General features: G+C 42.1%; 1 protein-coding gene across 2 annotated transcripts in view; it reads left to right on the top strand.

Annotated features, from left to right (window-relative positions):
- Positions 1-16537, top strand: part of JARID2 (jumonji and AT-rich interaction domain containing 2) — a 230728-nt gene that overhangs the window by 192372 nt on the left and 21819 nt on the right. Inside the window, exons 7-8 of one of the 2 annotated variants that reach the window (XM_054057388.1) lie at positions 7306-8017; positions 12511-13013. In XM_054057388.1, coding sequence (XP_053913363.1) covers positions 7306-8017; positions 12511-13013 — 1215 coding nt within the window. Of the gene's footprint in view, positions 1-7305; positions 8324-12510; positions 13014-16537 lie in introns of both variants that reach the window. The other variant, XM_054057387.1, reaches the window with a different exon arrangement.

Genomic DNA, 16537 nt, shown 5'->3' with positions numbered 1-16537 from the left:
TTAGGAAAGAATAAAGTTCACATTGTGATTTATTAAACCTTTCTGACTGGCACTCTTGTTGGTCTCTCTGCTGAGAGTGCCAAGGCTGGCAGCACATGGAATAATGAACTGCTTCTGTGTATGGCTGGTCTGCTTGGGTTATCTTAGAGGCTTGCTTGTGTTGTAGAGAAGCTGACGTTAGGCTCAAGAGTCTTGTATTGCATGTGGGCAGTGCAAATCTTGGAGTCTGCGGAAAAATGTTTTGCCCAATGTGTAAAGAAAGTGCTCTAGGATACTGCCTCCTTCCCAGTGGATGTACCAGCTCGGGAGGAATTCATAGTTTCGTGTTACCTGGCTGAAAATCAGCAAAAGAATTCAGCAAGAGGTTTGTCTCTGCCTGACTTCTGTTGGGTATGGAAGTTTAACAGACTGGTCTTTCAGTGCTTGTGACTGGGTTTTGGGCAGGATGTGTCTCCATCTGGTTTTGGTGGTTGGTTCAAATGGCTTCTAAAATAGCAACTGTTGAATAATTTTTTTATAAAAGATTTTCAGAATCTTTCAGTGTTTCAGAGTTTCAGTGTTTCAGAATTTTTCAGCGTCCTTACTCAGCCTGGGGCTGTGTTAGCAGGGTGCCTGTGCTAGGGCAATGCACCTGCATCTTATATGCAATGCAATGGTTAATTCTCAAAAGCACAGTTAGAGACAGTCTTCGTTTACTGGCGTCTAAAGGTTTTTCTTCTCAATAGGCTGGGCTGGACTTCAGTGGAGCTGGAATTGCCATTGTGTAGAGCCGTTAAGGCCTTATACAGCGCCTCTCCATCATAGGTTTGGAAATTAAAAATGGCAAATGGAAGAACAGTGGTGCTCTTGCCAAGGCAATCTTCCATGCCTTGTGTTTCAGTGGTGTTTAATTTCTCCTGAAATGCCTCCACTGGATTTGTATTACTTTCTAAATCAGATTTGAGATCTTGAAGGGCATCTACAGTATATTTCTCAGTACCTATGTAAGACTTCCATTTTTTATGCCCCCATGGGAGGTTTTGCTCACCTAGTCATCAGTTTGAATGCCTGCCATCTTTTGCATCCTTTCTGCTTTCTTTTTTTTTGTGATTACCAGCATCGTGTGGTCCTTGCTGTGACATGCTCTGCCATGAGCTCTTCATGTTGAACAAGTTTTCCAAAGCATAAGGATGCACTTTATATGTAATTATTTCCACTCACTGGGACACTTGTGTGAAATGCTTTAAAGTTGCATCATCAAAGTAGGAAAGGTTAAAATTCTTGTGCAACTCAACTGCCATCACTGGTGAAGGTAGTTCTGAGAAGGGAAAAGGCAGGTGTAGAAGAATTTTGTCCACAATTCAAGTGGAATTTGCTTTGTAGCATATTGGGGTGTTTTCAGTTGTGCTACACCAAATGGAGACAAGTTCTAAATCAGTGCAGTACAACCAACAAGTCACGCCACACAGACACCTCACAGAGCGTGGTTCTCAAGCTTCAGGAAGTAAGTGGGATGTAAGTTGAGATGATGATTTTTATTATATTATTTTAAAAGCATTTAAATTTTCTTCCACAACCCACAGTCACATAAATACTTTCTTAATGAAAGTATGGCTGTAACTAATTAAAGGTGGATTATGTATTTTGCCTGACAGAAAGACTTAGCTTTGTGCAAAACCTATTATGTGTCATTGCTAAATTTCCTTGTCCTGAGTCTTTATTGGCATTTTCGGTATTTTCCACAAGGCGAGTTGTTTCCCCAGGGTGCCAGACACATGTTCCTTCCACTACCAGTGTGGTCTTGCTCGTTGTTCATTTACGTGGTTTATTTGTGTGAGTACTTGTTTTGTTCAGTCTTAGAGAAAATAAAGGCAGAACACTAGAAATTACCTGAGATTTTCTTTTTTCCTCTCCTTCTTTCTTTGCTTTTCTGGTGTGCACTTGCACTTGTCATATGTTCCCTCTCTCTCTTTCTTCCTCCCTTGCTATCTTCCCAAATCCCCTACTTCAAAGGGGTTGTGGGCAAAGGAAATGCAGTTCAATGGGGCCCTCTCTTGGTGTAATATGGTAATATAGCTCTGCAGAACTTGTATCAACACAGAAATATTTTATGAATGATTTCAAGATCAGATCAATAACTTGAATTTGTTTGGGACCAAAACTCTTGTTGGTATTGCTACTGTTGCTGTCATTGCTGTGGTTGTTCTCTAATAAGTTGTTTGTTGGCTTTATTTTTTTATGTGTGTTTAAGTGTGTATGTCTAGAGGATGGATCCTAGGTGCTATGCAGAGGTGTGTATGTAGACCAGTTCAAATCCAACATACAAATTGCTGCGAGACTATGTGCTGGTCCCATTTGCTTTTTAAAAGACAACAACATTTAAAATCTATCATACCGTCTTTGCTACTAGGCAAGTGTTCGAGAAAATGGAGAGAAGAGTGATTGGAAGACAAATATATGTCAGCAAAACTCAGAAGATAGCTGAAAAGCAAAAATACGATTATTCGTATCCCTAGTTTCACCTTTATCTCGAGACTTTGAGTCACGTAAGGCTAATATCGATCACTTTGTTACTATTTGCACTAAATTGACTTCTTTCTTATGTGCTCAGTGTAAGCACTGCCTCGGGATGGAGCTGTGGCATAGACCCCCATTTGGTGAACCTGCGCACCTGGCAGTGTGGCCAATTTTTTAGGCTGACTCTGTGTGTGTATGTTTGGTTTGGGGGGAGACATATCAACAGTAGAAAGGTAAGAAAATGCGTACCACACTTTCTTGTTTCTTTTGGTTCCAATCATCTGATGGGTCCACAGAGACAAGTGCAGACCAGGAACGTGTAGGTAATGACTGACCAGCCAGAATTTCACATTTGTCAATGTGAAATCCTGAATCCACCTGTTGCTTTGATGGTGGGATATGACCACGTCGTTTGTTCCACTTGTTTCCAGCTGGAAGATGTTTGTTGCAGCCTATTCCCATTGGAAGCGTGGTCTGTTCTGGTCTATGTAGTACTGCTGTATCTTAAACATTATGCTGTCTTCTTTGAAAACACTCAAGATACCTGTGGGCGTTCGGGGAGGGGAAGAGGGAGAAGCATTTGAAAACCATCATTTTGTGTGTGCTCTACAAAGTTGATAGTCCTGAGAAAGTTTTCAGCAGTGTTTCTTTCTTGTGATATCTCCTTAGTTAGTAACCAGAAAGAAAGAAGGAAGTGAATTCCCTATGGTATTCTCAAAGTCAAGTGTTCTGTGCTTCAGGATGTGCTCATCACTGGAAGAACTTAACTAAGTTTGAATAAAAACTTGAAATAATGTGCTTATAAGCTAGGACTGGAGGTTTGATAGCTGAAGCTTATGTGCCTGTTCAGTTCAAGATTTGTCCCTGAGTGATCCAAGCTGTCATTGTGTGGAGGTATTCTAATGACTCTAAGCAGTTGTGATAAGTTGCTGTTCTCTTAATGAATTAAGTTTTCCAGAGTTTTGTATCTTGGCAGTTATAATTCTGGCCCAAATCTCATCATACTGATGGTTTGTTTTCCTTTGAAAAGGAGGAGCTGTTAGGATCTTGCCTTCCTTCATCAGCACTTTCTCCATAACTGTTTTCTTCTAAGGCCCCGTGTCACCACCCCTTGCTGAAGGAGTGCCCTGCTGGCCCTTCAGACTTCTGATCACAACTTCTTCAGAAAAATATCATAGGAAGGCTGGACTGGCAAGGTACCTCTGTACATCCTGAGTGCTCACTCTGAGGTGTTGTCTTTACTGTACCTGACAGCACAGCAATATAGGTATGTCCTCCTTGAAACCTTCTGGAAAACTTTCTGTAGAGAAGACTCCACAACATCCATTGATAGCTTCTTCCCGGCATTTCCCTTTTCTGTTAATACTAATGAGAAAGCTCTCCTAGTTGTGCCTCACATCATTGTTGTTCACAGGTAAAGATTTTTTTTAACTCCCACTTTTCTCAGTGAACATGGAAAGAGCATTTACTGTCTTTTTTTCAGAGGAGATGGTTATGCATCAGAGGACCATTACAGAGTTGTCTCATAGTCATCTCTTTCAGACTAAATAAGCCCAACTCGCTTGGCTTTTCAGTAAAGATGTTGTGTTCCTGAGCACTTTGTGCTCTTTTAGACTTGCTCCACTGTCTAAATTTTTCTGACCATTTGGGCCTGGTGCTGGGCCCAGCCCTGCTGAGGAAAGCCTGCACTCCCATCCCTTGCTTTCAGTGTTCTTAAGAATAGGTCTCAGAAAGTGATTTGGATGCTTTGTACTTCTGTTGTGTTTTGCAGCTCACTGTGGTCCCCAAATGTTACTCCTACCCTACGTGTATTTGATTTGTCCTTCCTAAAAATATCACTTCCTCTTATTGTAGAAATGTTCTGAAATATGTTCTTCAAGATTGCCTTTGATTTTGACCTTGTCTGCAGAGTGCTTACAGCCCCTTCCAGGTGTGTGTCACTGGCAAATTTTACATGTTACTGATGGAAGTAGTTGGTAGAACTGAGGCAAAGACATGTCCCTGCAGAAAGTTACCTGGAATGCTCTCCCAGGACAGTGGTAACTTCTCTTGAGGATGACTTTTTTTAATCCCTTGTGAAGCCAATTTTAGAGTAATTATGTGTAGGACATTTCTTGGGAGCTTGTTTGGTGGAACATCATGTGGGGCAGTGGCTGGATCCCCATTGACGCAGAGGTGCTTCTTTACCTACTCAGACAGGTGTCTGTCAGAAGATGATTAAATCAGCTTCATATGCTCTTTCGGCAAAGCTATGGGCAGGTTGTTTTGTTTTGTTTTGTTTTTGTTTGGTTTTATTGTTTTGTTTTTAACTTTATCTTACTATCATTTGTGTGGTTACAAATTAACTGTTTGACGATTTGTTCCAGAATTATTTTAGGATGTGAAGTTAGGTAGACTGCCTGCCTTCAACTTATTTCCAGAAGCCATGCTCTATGTCATCTAGGTACACTTTAGCTTACAGGAGTTGTCTTCCTGGCTCTCTTGCTTTAATTGGTTATGTTACATACCTGGTAAGTATTCAGTCAGTGATACTTTTGGAGAAGGTTAATGCCAGAGAAGCACAAACACTTTAGCCAAACTGTTGCATTTGTTTTCCTTCGTTGTGTAATGGTTAATCTTTGCTGTTCTTTGTTGTCTTTGTAATTTTAAGGTATTTGTAAAATCTTTTCTGTTTCATTTTCTATTCCTTTCTAACGGAAGTTTCTTTAGCTCCTTTGCTTTTCTGATTTTACCATGCATGCTTTTGCTCTTCCTCTTGCCCTTAGTCACATAACTGTGCTTCCACTTCTTACTGTGCTTCTTTTCTAGTTTTCCAGTCATTAGAGAACTTTGTGAACAGGCATAATGGCTTCTTCTTTGTGCCCTGTATCTCATCTGGAATTGCTTTTGTTTGGGTTTTTTTTTGCAGGTGATGTAGTTTTTTTTGGTTGTTGTCCTTTCTCTACTGTTGTCACATCTTAGAATTGAAAACTCGTTTCATGATCACTGTCACCCAGATTACCTTCCCCTTCCAGTTCTCAATCAATTCTCTGTTAGTCTAGATGAAATCTGTAATCGATGTTCCTGGCTATTTATAAGGCCAGTGATGTTCAATGCTTGTTCTGACTGCTGCTGAGGCATTGCCTCCCTAGCCATGTCTGCTCAGCGGCATGAAAATGTGCTGTAGAAGTCAAGCCCAGGCCTCCATTTCGAATGCAGAGTACTGCCTAAATTTCAAGGGAAATGTGTAAATACGTTTCTTTTAGTAAGTGTTTGCTTTCCAGATGATATCACATACGTCTTTGGAACGCTCAAGGTAAAAACTCATGTCATCAGTTTTCTTGTGTTTCCTTCAGTGTTGGAAGAACAGGAAGGACAAGAATTTGAATCAGTTTTGAAAGGGAGCTAGTCCCACTCCGGCTTCTGGAGCTCAAAGGAGAAAATGCACACAGTAAATGCGTGTATACGCATGAATGTGTGTGTATGCAGAATCCCCAGATTCCAGTTCTCTTCCACAAGTCACTTAATGCAAGACCACTGCATGATCTTTTCTGTCTCTATTTGATCCCTATTTTATAACATTTTATTCCTACATTATCAGTGACTACAATTCTTGCATTTATTTGAGAGAAGCTACCGTGCTTACTAACTTGGCAAGTATTTTCAAATCCCACAGGGCAGAATTGTAAATTAGCAGGAATGGTATAATTCACCTGAGTGCTGATGAGGGGTGGTTGTACTGTATGCTTTCAATTTGAGTTTTTTTATCAATGTTCCTGATCTTTTGGATAAGTTTTTCTGCATTGACAGTAGTTTAAGGAGGTGAGAAGGCAATGTTTAAACTTGTTTAAATGCTGCAATTTGTTTGAGGCTTAAACTTGAACTTCATTTTCTTAGCAGTGGGGCTTAGCTCTGGCAGTGCTGAGCCTGTCTCAATTCCCTTTGAAGCTGAAGGTTGCTTTTGGTGCTTAAGATGTCTTACAGTTAAAATATAGTTTCATAGCTGGGTTTAAATGTCTAACAGAATGCAATGAAGTCCAGCAATTCTAAGTTGCAGTGACACATTAGTGATTAATATTATGAAATGAAATGCGTGTCAGCAAAACTGCCCAGATATCAAACTTTTAAAAATGCATTGAACTATTTTATACTTCAGCAACAAAATGCCTCCCAAGATTTAATATGTATGACAGACTGGATCCTTCATGGCTGTCCTGATCTGTTGGGTGCATAATGCGTTCAATATATCTTTTTATATGTATGTTTGTATAGTCAGGAAGTTGGTTTAAATCTCAAGTGTGTGCTTTTGCAAAGTGTTCCAGTAGATAGCATATGCTGGCCAGTTCGTCTGCTAAGTAGTAATAAGCTGTGTGTGTGCTTAGAGGAAGTTGGGTGGGAGAGAGATAGTGTCTGAGGGTCAGAAGAGGAGATAATGAAAGCATTAGTTTGTAAATCGGACTACCTGTGTCGTGTGATACCCTAAATAGCTTTCTGGTAGTCAAGGAAATGGCTAGTGCAAGAAAGGGACCTCACCTTTCTTAATGCCATAGCCTTCGTACCCTCCGAAAGCAAGATTAGCTTTCAGGAGGCTTTTTCATTTGCTTTTTTAAAAATATCTGTTTTATTTATTTATTATAAATGCCCAGTCCCTCTTCATGCCTGGGTGAAAACAATTATATGAAGGTTGTACAAAGGGGCCAGGAGTCAGGACTGCAGAATGTGATTGTCCCGCGACTGGGCCGCTGTGGCTGAGTGGTAACATTATTAATTTACTTTTCTGTTTTCTTTTTCCTTCCTTCTGCTCCCTCTGCAACACTACTGGCGTTGCAGGTTTCTAAAGTCAACGGGATCACTCGAATGTCATCTCCGAGTGCAAATGCAGCCAGTGCCAAAAAGATGAGAGAAGTCAGACCTTCACCGTCCAAAACTGTGAAGTACACTGCAACAGTGACAAAGGGAACTGTCACATACACCAAAGCCAAGAAAGAACTGGTCAAGGAAACCAAACTAAATCACCACAAACCCAGTTCACCTGTCAACCACACAATCTCAGGGAAAACAGAAAGTAGCAATGCAAAAACCCGCAAACAGGTGCTATCCCTTGGAGCATCCAAGTCTAACAATACCGCTGTTAATGGTGTAAAAGTCAATGGCAAGTTGAACCAAAAGACATGCACTAAGGAGGTGGGGAGACAGTTAAGGGAGGGGCTGCGCAATTCAAAGAGGAGGCTGGAAGAGACGAATCACATAGACAAAACACAGTCGCCCACCAAGAGAATGAAAGGGGCTGTCAACTTGGCAGAAGCTGCCAGCAAAAAGACAGCTGTAGAAAAGCCTTTGCTGAACGGACACCTTAAAAAGGAAGTGCCAGAAAAGAGTTTGGAAAGAAATAGGCCGAAAAGAGCCACTGCTGGAAAGAGTACGCCAGGGAAACAAGCACATGGCAAAACTGAAAATGCCTCCTGTGAAAATCGTTCTACCTCTCAAGCGGAGTCCTTGCACAAGCCACAAGACTCAATGGGAAAGCACGAAAAGGGCAGTAGTAAGTCTGGGTGGGGGATGCTGGGGGAGATTCCCATCCTTAGGCCCTCCACCAAGGAATTCCATGACCCACTGATATACATTGAGTCAGTCCGAGCTCAGGTAGAGAAGTATGGGATGTGCAGGGTGATTCCTCCTCCAGACTGGAGACCTGAGTGCAAGCTAAATGATGAAATGCGGTTTGTGACACAGATTCAGCACATACACAAGCTAGGCAGGCGCTGGGGACCCAACGTGCAGCGGCTGGCCTGTATCAAGAAGCACCTCAAATCTCAGGGCATTACCATGGACGAACTCCCACTCATAGGTAAGGGCTGTGGTTTCATTGGCCTTTTGCCGCTGCTTGTTAGCATCCATATGCAACTTTATGCTCCGTTTTCCTTTATGTCTAATCAACCCCCTGATAAATTAACACCCCAAAGCACTGGATCTCTGTCTTTATCCCCTGGTCAGGCTCGATGCAGGCAGGCTATCAGAGAGCTTTCCAGGGAGACTTCATATCGCCACTTTCCTCTTGCCAGGTTTTTATTTCACCCAGGGAGACAAATGCTACGTGGGGTATCGGTCTCCAAATTTCAGGATCTTCTCCTTTTTCCGCTGTTTATTTTTAAAGGTAGTACAACTATGGATACCGATGGCCTCGGTTTAAGTGTTGCCTCATGATATTTTCTGGACCTTTTCAAAGATGTTTTCCAAACAGGTTGCTTGAGTACAATTTCCTCCCCTCTCTCCCTTTAAAGGCATTTAACCAAAGGGTAAAGAAAATATCTCGAAACTGACTTCTATTTGGGTACTCAGACACTTAAAATTACAAATTTGCAGTGACCTGCTGACATTTAACAACCATTAAGTGTCAAGAATAGGCAGTAAAATGTGGTTGATTGCAAAATGGAGGTTTCATTATTTCTCCCAGCAGGTGTCTGCCAGGGCTAATGCCTGAGTGAGAATCACTTATTTAACAGAATTCTTGGTTTATGGTCTGCTGTCAAATATGACACGTGACAAAAATGTGACAATAGTTTGTAAAAACATGACAACAGCAGCATACAAATGAACTATTGAATAAGCCACCTCCGTCTCTACTGCCTTTGGAGCCATGACACCGTAACAAACTTGCATTTTTAATTTTTGTTAGTCCTTCTCTTTGTTTTTGAAGTGTTTTGAGTCAGAGCTCACAGGACCTGCATGTTGCAACTTGAGGCTAGAGTTTTGCCTTTGAGGCATTATCCGATCAGAGGCAGCTATCAAAGCTAGCTGGATTAAAGGACACACTTTTCTGTTTAAACTGTTCACAGCGCTTTCCCCCTCCTGTTTTCGAACTTTTTTTATATCACATATGGTAAGTGAGTGAAAATGCATAAAAGCACACAAAGCGATTGCAGAGTTTATGGTGAAACGATGCAGGGCACAAGGGAGAAATGACAGGATTTAAGGAGGAGGAACGACGGTTAGCGCTCTGTTGCAATAGCTGTGCAAAAACATTCAAGGAAATCTGAAAATTAAAATCACTCAAGCAGCAATAAGTGAACATTTTGTATGCCTAATGTATGCAATGGTTGTATGCTAATAGAGAAGAATAATGAATTAAATTTACATTGGTGAGAGAGAAGAAAATGTGCAAGACAGCTCGATTAACGCTTCTGGAACAATGTTAACTTTTTAATGAAATACCTTAACTCAGCATTAAGGTGGCATTACTGTTAATTATTTGTATTATTTAGGCATGTAAGAGCCTAATTAATAAGCAAGGATTCTATTCTGTTGAGTGCCATATAAGCAGAGCAAACAGTGGTCTCTTAAAAAATTTGCATCCTATGAATCCTTTCTGCAGTTAATTTCCTACCTGTCTTGTGGTTAAAAACAAAGTGGATAGAGGAAGCTGAAGACATCATTCAGTGTACAAAGTTGAGGAATCTGTTGGTTCCAGAAGGAAAGATATAAACTAATCTGTGGTGATAAATGCACAGTTATTTGAGTAGACATCCATACACGTTCCTCCTTTCAGGGCCAAATCATGTTTCCATTGGAGTAAGTGGGAGTTGTGCCAGTGATTGGTGTGGTGCCAGCATTTGATATCAAATGCATACCTGAAGATTTAAGATTTTTTTTTAGATGAATTTGCTCACTAAGCAATTTAAAAAACATTCCTAACTTAGTGAAATTGAGACAATTAAAAGAAAGTCAGATGCTATTTCTGCATAACATGTGCAAGTTCTCCTATTTAAGCCATTTTGCTAAAGGTGCTTTATAAATTGGGTTAAAACTCCCCCCCTTTTTTTTTTTTCTACAGCCTTTCAAGGAAAGTTTAAGTAACTTGCTTAGTTCGGTCTTGGCAGTCCTGGAAAACATCACCCTTAGATATAAATGCTTCCAAAATTTATGACCGTGTGAAATGGAATTGTATTATAATTGAGACCATTTTGTGAACCCTAGCTGGACCTGGCCCTGTGGAGCTTCTGCCAGATACGCAACGCTCCGGTTGAATGATGTGCTACTTGAGCTCTAATATTGTGGAGTGATTAAAAGTGATCGCTGCGTGATGCAGGAGAATATTGCATTTCTTAAATAACCCATAAACAGTTTTGAAACTAGGACCTTAAGCTGGGTTGGGTGTGGGCTATTTGTCCCACTGGAGAACACGTATAGTGTTAAACCTGGACCACACTTCTTTCAAAATTTGGAGTGTGTTACTCAGCTTTATGTAGGTCACTGAATCTACTGGGATGGAAAGCCATCTTAAATTATGCCTTCGGCTTGTTTGTGAACTTTGCGTATAAAACGCTAGACCAAAAAAGTAACAGCCTGTAATAGAGGCCAACTTGAAAGTTATTTTATGGGGAAGATTAAAGAGGAAAGAAATAAAACCTTTGGGTTTTTTTTTTTTTCCAGTGGTGTTGGCCTTTTCTCAGTTTCAGGACATAGCCATTTTGTCCCAGAATATAAAAATTGCTAAATTGGATATCTGCTGCTCCACAGGTATGCCTCCACCCTTGTCACATACTCCTCAAAACCATACAATGTTTTTGGTGGCAACCAAAACCCTTTCCCCTCTTTTTTCCCACCTTTGTCCAGCTCTGTGTGAGCAGCATTAGCGAGAAGCCTCTGGCACTGCTCTGCCTATATTGCAACCATTTTTATCCCAAAATATTGCATCCAGATTTACACTGCTGAGCCTCCCTCCACACTGGATTGGCACAAGTGGTGGGCAGAGAGGAAAGCAGAGGTGAAAAAAAGAAAAAACTGAGCTCACCTGTGAAGGGTCTGAGATGCAGCACTGAGTAGTTAAAAAAAAATGAATGCTGCTTACACTAGCAAGCAAGATGGTATGACCGGCCCTTAAGATTCTGTAGCTCTGCATACAGCATTAAAATATTTACCAAAGCAATGCTTCTTGCACTTCTCTGTTATGTAACAGATTTTCTGAGTGCTTTGAAAAGGCTATGGCTTCATGATTTTTTTACTTTTCTCAAAGCAAAAAGGGCAAGGAAAGACAATGTGGCATCAGCGATGTTGACGCGAGTTTTGCATTAATTCTCTTTTTTTTCCTTCAGTGGTGCCCTGTTGAATTGCTGGTGGTCTTTGGTCTGTTTCTTCACTCTTTCTACTGATGATTTATTTCTCTGCTTTGGGAGTATTTATGATTTGTCTTACTGTTCCTCGTCCATTTGGTTGCTTTTTATGCTGCAGTTTGTATGATTCTCCATTTTAATTTTTTGACTAGGGTGTGAAATGTACTAGTAATCTTAAAATGTATCAAAACATAATGGAGTTTAAGATGTGGATGACCTCAAACTGGAAGAATAATGTCTGGAACTTTCTTATGCAGTTGCAGGCACCAATCCCAAACACCCTCTGCCTTCCCTAGTTTGTTTTTTTTTTTCTACCTGTAGTGAAGTTAATTATGTTACTGTGCTCCTATTAAATGCTAACTGTATTCAGAGTGTTGTGCAGACATTAGATAATCCATGTTTCACCTCCAGAAAGGAAGGTACTTGTCTTTTTGATTGCCAGTGTCCATCCTGACACGTGTTTTGCTTCTTCCCGGTATAAACCAGACATGGACTGGTGGCAGGCGAGGAGAGGATGGGAGTGTGTCAGCTTTTAAAGAGCTGGCAACTCTCATCTCCCTGGCTGCTGGGTAGTGACCAGGAGAAGGAAGCGTGTCAGAAGATAGCTGAGGTTGTTCTGAGAAGAGAAGGGAATGAAATTTGAGGAGAGCATGTTTAACCATAGGAAAGGCTATAGCAAATATCAAAATATGATCTGCTGAATGAATTAAGCTAGCAAAACAGTGATGCACACCTGTCTTTAGCAGGAGGTGTATAAGTAGGAAAGCTCCTGTTTTGGTGCGCAGGTGACCGGAGCTGTACTAGTGGCACATCCTGTATGTGCTCAGCCTGGTAGCGTGCTTGACACAAGCCACCTGCTGCTTTCCTAACCTGCTCCTGTGTTTCCCTTTCCCCTCCTCTGCTGCCTGGCACACGTGGACCCCAGGAGGCTGCGAGCTCGACCTGGCCTGCTTCGTCCAGCTGATCAACGAGATGGGGGGGATGCAGCAAGTGACTGACCTCAAGAAATGGAACAAGCTGGCAGACATGCTGCGCATCCCCAAAACTGCACAGGACAGGCTGGCCAAGCTGCAAGAAGCCTACTGCCAGTACTTGCTCTCCTACGACTCCCTCTCCCCCGAGGAGCACAAGAAACTGGAGAAGGAGGTCTTGCTGGAAAAGGAAATCTTGGAGAAGAGGAAAGGACCTTTGGAGGGACATTCGGAGAATGCCTACAAGTTCCATTCCTTGCCCCGGTTTGAGCCCAAAAATGGACTCATCAATGGCGTGGTTCACAAAAATGGCTTCCGCAACAAATTAAAAGAGGTCGACGTCCCACTGAAGACGGGCAGGCGGCGGCTCTTCGCTCAGGAAAAGGAGACCACGAAGGAGGACGAAGAGGAGGAGGAAGAGGGAGTTCTAAGCAACTTACACAAGTGTATATACAAGGTAACAGGATGGGCTCTGCCAATTTTGTTTTGCAGAACTGATGATGCTGATATCTGGGTGGCATCCGGGTGCAAACCCAGCTGGTTGGGGGCAGCTGATGGGATGCAGTGCCACCCCTAAGGCAGCAGTGCAACCAGCAGCTATCGCAGTGAGACAGGCTAGTGGGTTTATCCTAATCTGCCTGCCTCTCACAGGATGTCTGGAAAAGCTGGGAGGCGTTATTGTCATAACAAGATGCACTGGGCTCTGCCCCTTTCGTCTCTTTGTGAGAGGTTCACAGCTTTGCCCAATTATCCTTGCAGACACAGGTTTTATTTTTATTTTCTAGTGACGTTTAAAGTCATGCTATGCTTTCTCATTCCTGCTTCATGCAGGTCTCACGTTGAGCGAAGTAGTGCTCCACATCAAAACTAGCATCACTAGAAATACTACTACATTTAGCAAGGGCAAATTGAAATGCAAACAATATTTTCATCCACGGTGCCAGATTTTGCTCAGCAATAGCAGTCGCATGGATGCTTAGTCCTCCACATTTCAAGTACATCCATTTACGAAGGAATGCTGACTCTTTCACTATATTTTATTTGGCAGTCTCTTACTCTGGAGGAGGACTTGGCACTGCAATTCACAGTGCAGTTTTGAGTTGCGTTGAATTGTGTAGCTGTGCTCTGAGAGAAATACAGCATTGAGTATCTGTGCCTAGTAAAGAAAGGAATATGCCGTTCTTCCCCTTCCAATCTCTCTTCCATCACCAGGAAATGAAGCCAGATAGCCCAGAGCGGCTTATTGTTAAGCTATTCAGAGACTGCATGTGCTCATGACTTCAGCTTTAAAAGCTTGCTTCAGGTTCCTTTTGCAGCTTGCAATGATTTGTCAGCCCAAAAATTCTTTTACTTGGGGAATTGGGCCTCAATCCCACCTTTGAAAAGCAATCTCTTTGCCATGCTGCTGTTGGAGGGAAGCTTATCTAATGACAGCAGCATTTGTGAATAGTGAAGTGGCATTTTTTTGCACTTAATAGCCTGTGCTGAATGATGTTCAATGAAAAATTTGGTATAACTTACCCTGACTGCTATATGAATAACCTGAAACTCCGCGGGGAAAATGCTTCCATCTTCTTTTCCAGTGCAAGGCCCAAATTCAGAAGATACAAAGCGACTAAAAAAGCGAGACTGGGATTTGTGAGAAGTGTCCTGATCAGAGTTAGAAAATAAAATGCAAGCAAGCAAAGCCCAGCTAGTATAATCAGCCTGAGTCTGCTGAGTCCTGGGTCTTTGCCCCAAAAGGCTGAGAGCTCACAGATTGCTGCTGCTTCCACAAGAGCTTTGGCAATACTGACGATATCAGACCCGATATGAGTCTGTCTTTACCCAGTAGAAATACTTTTGTTCTGAGCATAGAAGCTGTTAAGAGTTGAGCATTGCTCAGCCTGTGGGCTGGTGCTCTCCCCACCTATCAAAGCAGCTGCAGTACACATTGGTGCTCAGGCAATGCCTCAGGTTGTGTGCCATGGTGCTGGCAGCTTCCCAGGTACTGGGGCTTGCCCGTTTGAATCCCATCCCACGTTCAGCTGCAGTGCAGAGACCGGGGACTGATCTCACAGGCGATGTGCCAGGAAGAAAATGGGGGGAAGCAAATCTGTGATGGGTTTCTGGAGAGATCCCTGCTGTGGAACACCCTGCAGGACGCCTTGTCAGTCTCAGCGTAGGGAAGTGCGTAGCTTCATTTTCATACCACTTCGGGGGAAACCATGTAGAAGGACTGACGCTTAGAACAAGCCTCAAGACTTAGAAGTAAGAAATTATGCAACAATCCTGATGTAGCAGAGAAACCCACAAGACTTGTGAAAGGACTGTAGTTCGTCACTAGGCTTTTTAATAAGAGTGAGGTGAGGTGGTGCTGGCTTACAGATTTAAGTAGAGGGTACATCGTGACATTTTATGAAATAAGCCTTTTAATCATGCATTCTTTGGTTTTCTTTGGTGATGGTATCCTGCTGTGAGTGTCTGTTTTGAGGGGAGAATGTTCTTTACCTGTTGACACCTTTCTGAGAAAATCTGAAATTTGTTGAACAGAATGTGTCCTTATGTTATAGATGAGGGGATCGTAATGGTTCCTTTCTAAAGCACATTGCTAATTCTAATTGAAAATAAAAAGCACGTATGACCCGCCCCAAAACCCCAGCCCACCCTTTTGATAAATGGCCAGCCAGGTCACTAGATAGAGGGCACATCATCATCATTTAGCTGTAGTCCAGTTTAGACCGCAAAGTCTATGCTTCAGACCACGAAGAGGCCATACATTTAGGATTTCATGCATTAATTTCTGCAGTCAGCACGTGCTTGAATTGGAACACATTTTTAGAAAGAGACATCCAGTCTTCCAGGAGCAGTTACCACCATATCGCGTGTCAAGGTTAGGGTAAATCTCCTTTGTGTTTGGCTGACTTTGTGCCAGGGCTTCCAAATTATTTTCAATGTTACTCCATTCCAGCCTGCAAGGCCTGCTGTGCTTTTAAGTGTGTGCCGCAGGCTGCTGCACTTGCTTTCTTTACTCCCAAATGTGTGGCTTTTCTGACTAATAAAATGTCTTTCTTTGTAAGTATGTGAAGTAAACTGCTGCCATCAAAGAAGGATCTGCTGCAAGACTTTCGTTCTTTGTTCTCCAATTTTAGGTCTGAAAATATTTAAAAAATCTGTGGTGGAGCTCACTGAAAACAGAATTTGTTTCCATACAGAGCAAACTTCTTAGCAGGCCTTTTAGAGGGACACACAGAAGAGATCACCAGTGCAAGTTTTGCCAGCCTTCACATGAAACTGTCCAAATCCCATGCTGAGCAATCTGCAGCTGGGGTTTGGCATTTCTGCACTCTGTTTAACTGGAGGTCCCACCTTCCTGTCTGTGGCTGTGGTGAAATCTCTCTTTTCTGCTTATATTCGTGGTTGCTTTAATGGCTTTAACATTGATAGCATTGGAGTGTCCTACTCTGTGCCTTCCCTCCAGGCTTAGTGGTGGTGGTGGTGATGTTCTGTGCTGGCTCTTGCAGCCAGTGCAGAGGCCGTAGAGAAGAATCAGGAGAGAGGAACTAGGAACTTTTGTTCCTTAAACCTTCCTCTGTTGTATTATTGCAGCTACAGAGACTCTTCTCAGTGGCTTGAAACAACCTGGACTGTTGTTGAACTGTTGAGATATTTTTGAGGGCGTTGAAAAGGGTATTCTGCTCTTCAATTCTTTGTGTGTTTTGGCTAAAATGCTCCTTTATGGCATTTTAAATTATTTTCTGATTTGGTGTTAGAAAATTTTACGAGGTCCCTCAGCAGCACAACAAAAACCAGACAACAAAACTCCCTCAACCATTTGATTTGTGTTACATCTTTTAGAAGATTAAAAAGATAGATTCTTGATAGGAGGAAGAAATGGGTATATTCAGTTTTAAAGGGCTAAACTGTTCAGTTTTTCCACTTTTGTTTTTCTTGCTTGTTGCGTATCTGAAAAATGGAAAGACACCTTTAATCTTGGATGAT

Source organism: Cuculus canorus, chromosome 2 (assembly GCF_017976375.1).
Source record: "Cuculus canorus isolate bCucCan1 chromosome 2, bCucCan1.pri, whole genome shotgun sequence".
Classification (NCBI taxonomy): Eukaryota; Metazoa; Chordata; class Aves; order Cuculiformes; family Cuculidae; genus Cuculus; species Cuculus canorus.
Note: the sequence above shows the minus strand (reverse complement) of the source record. Positions and strands in the feature narration are given on the sequence as shown.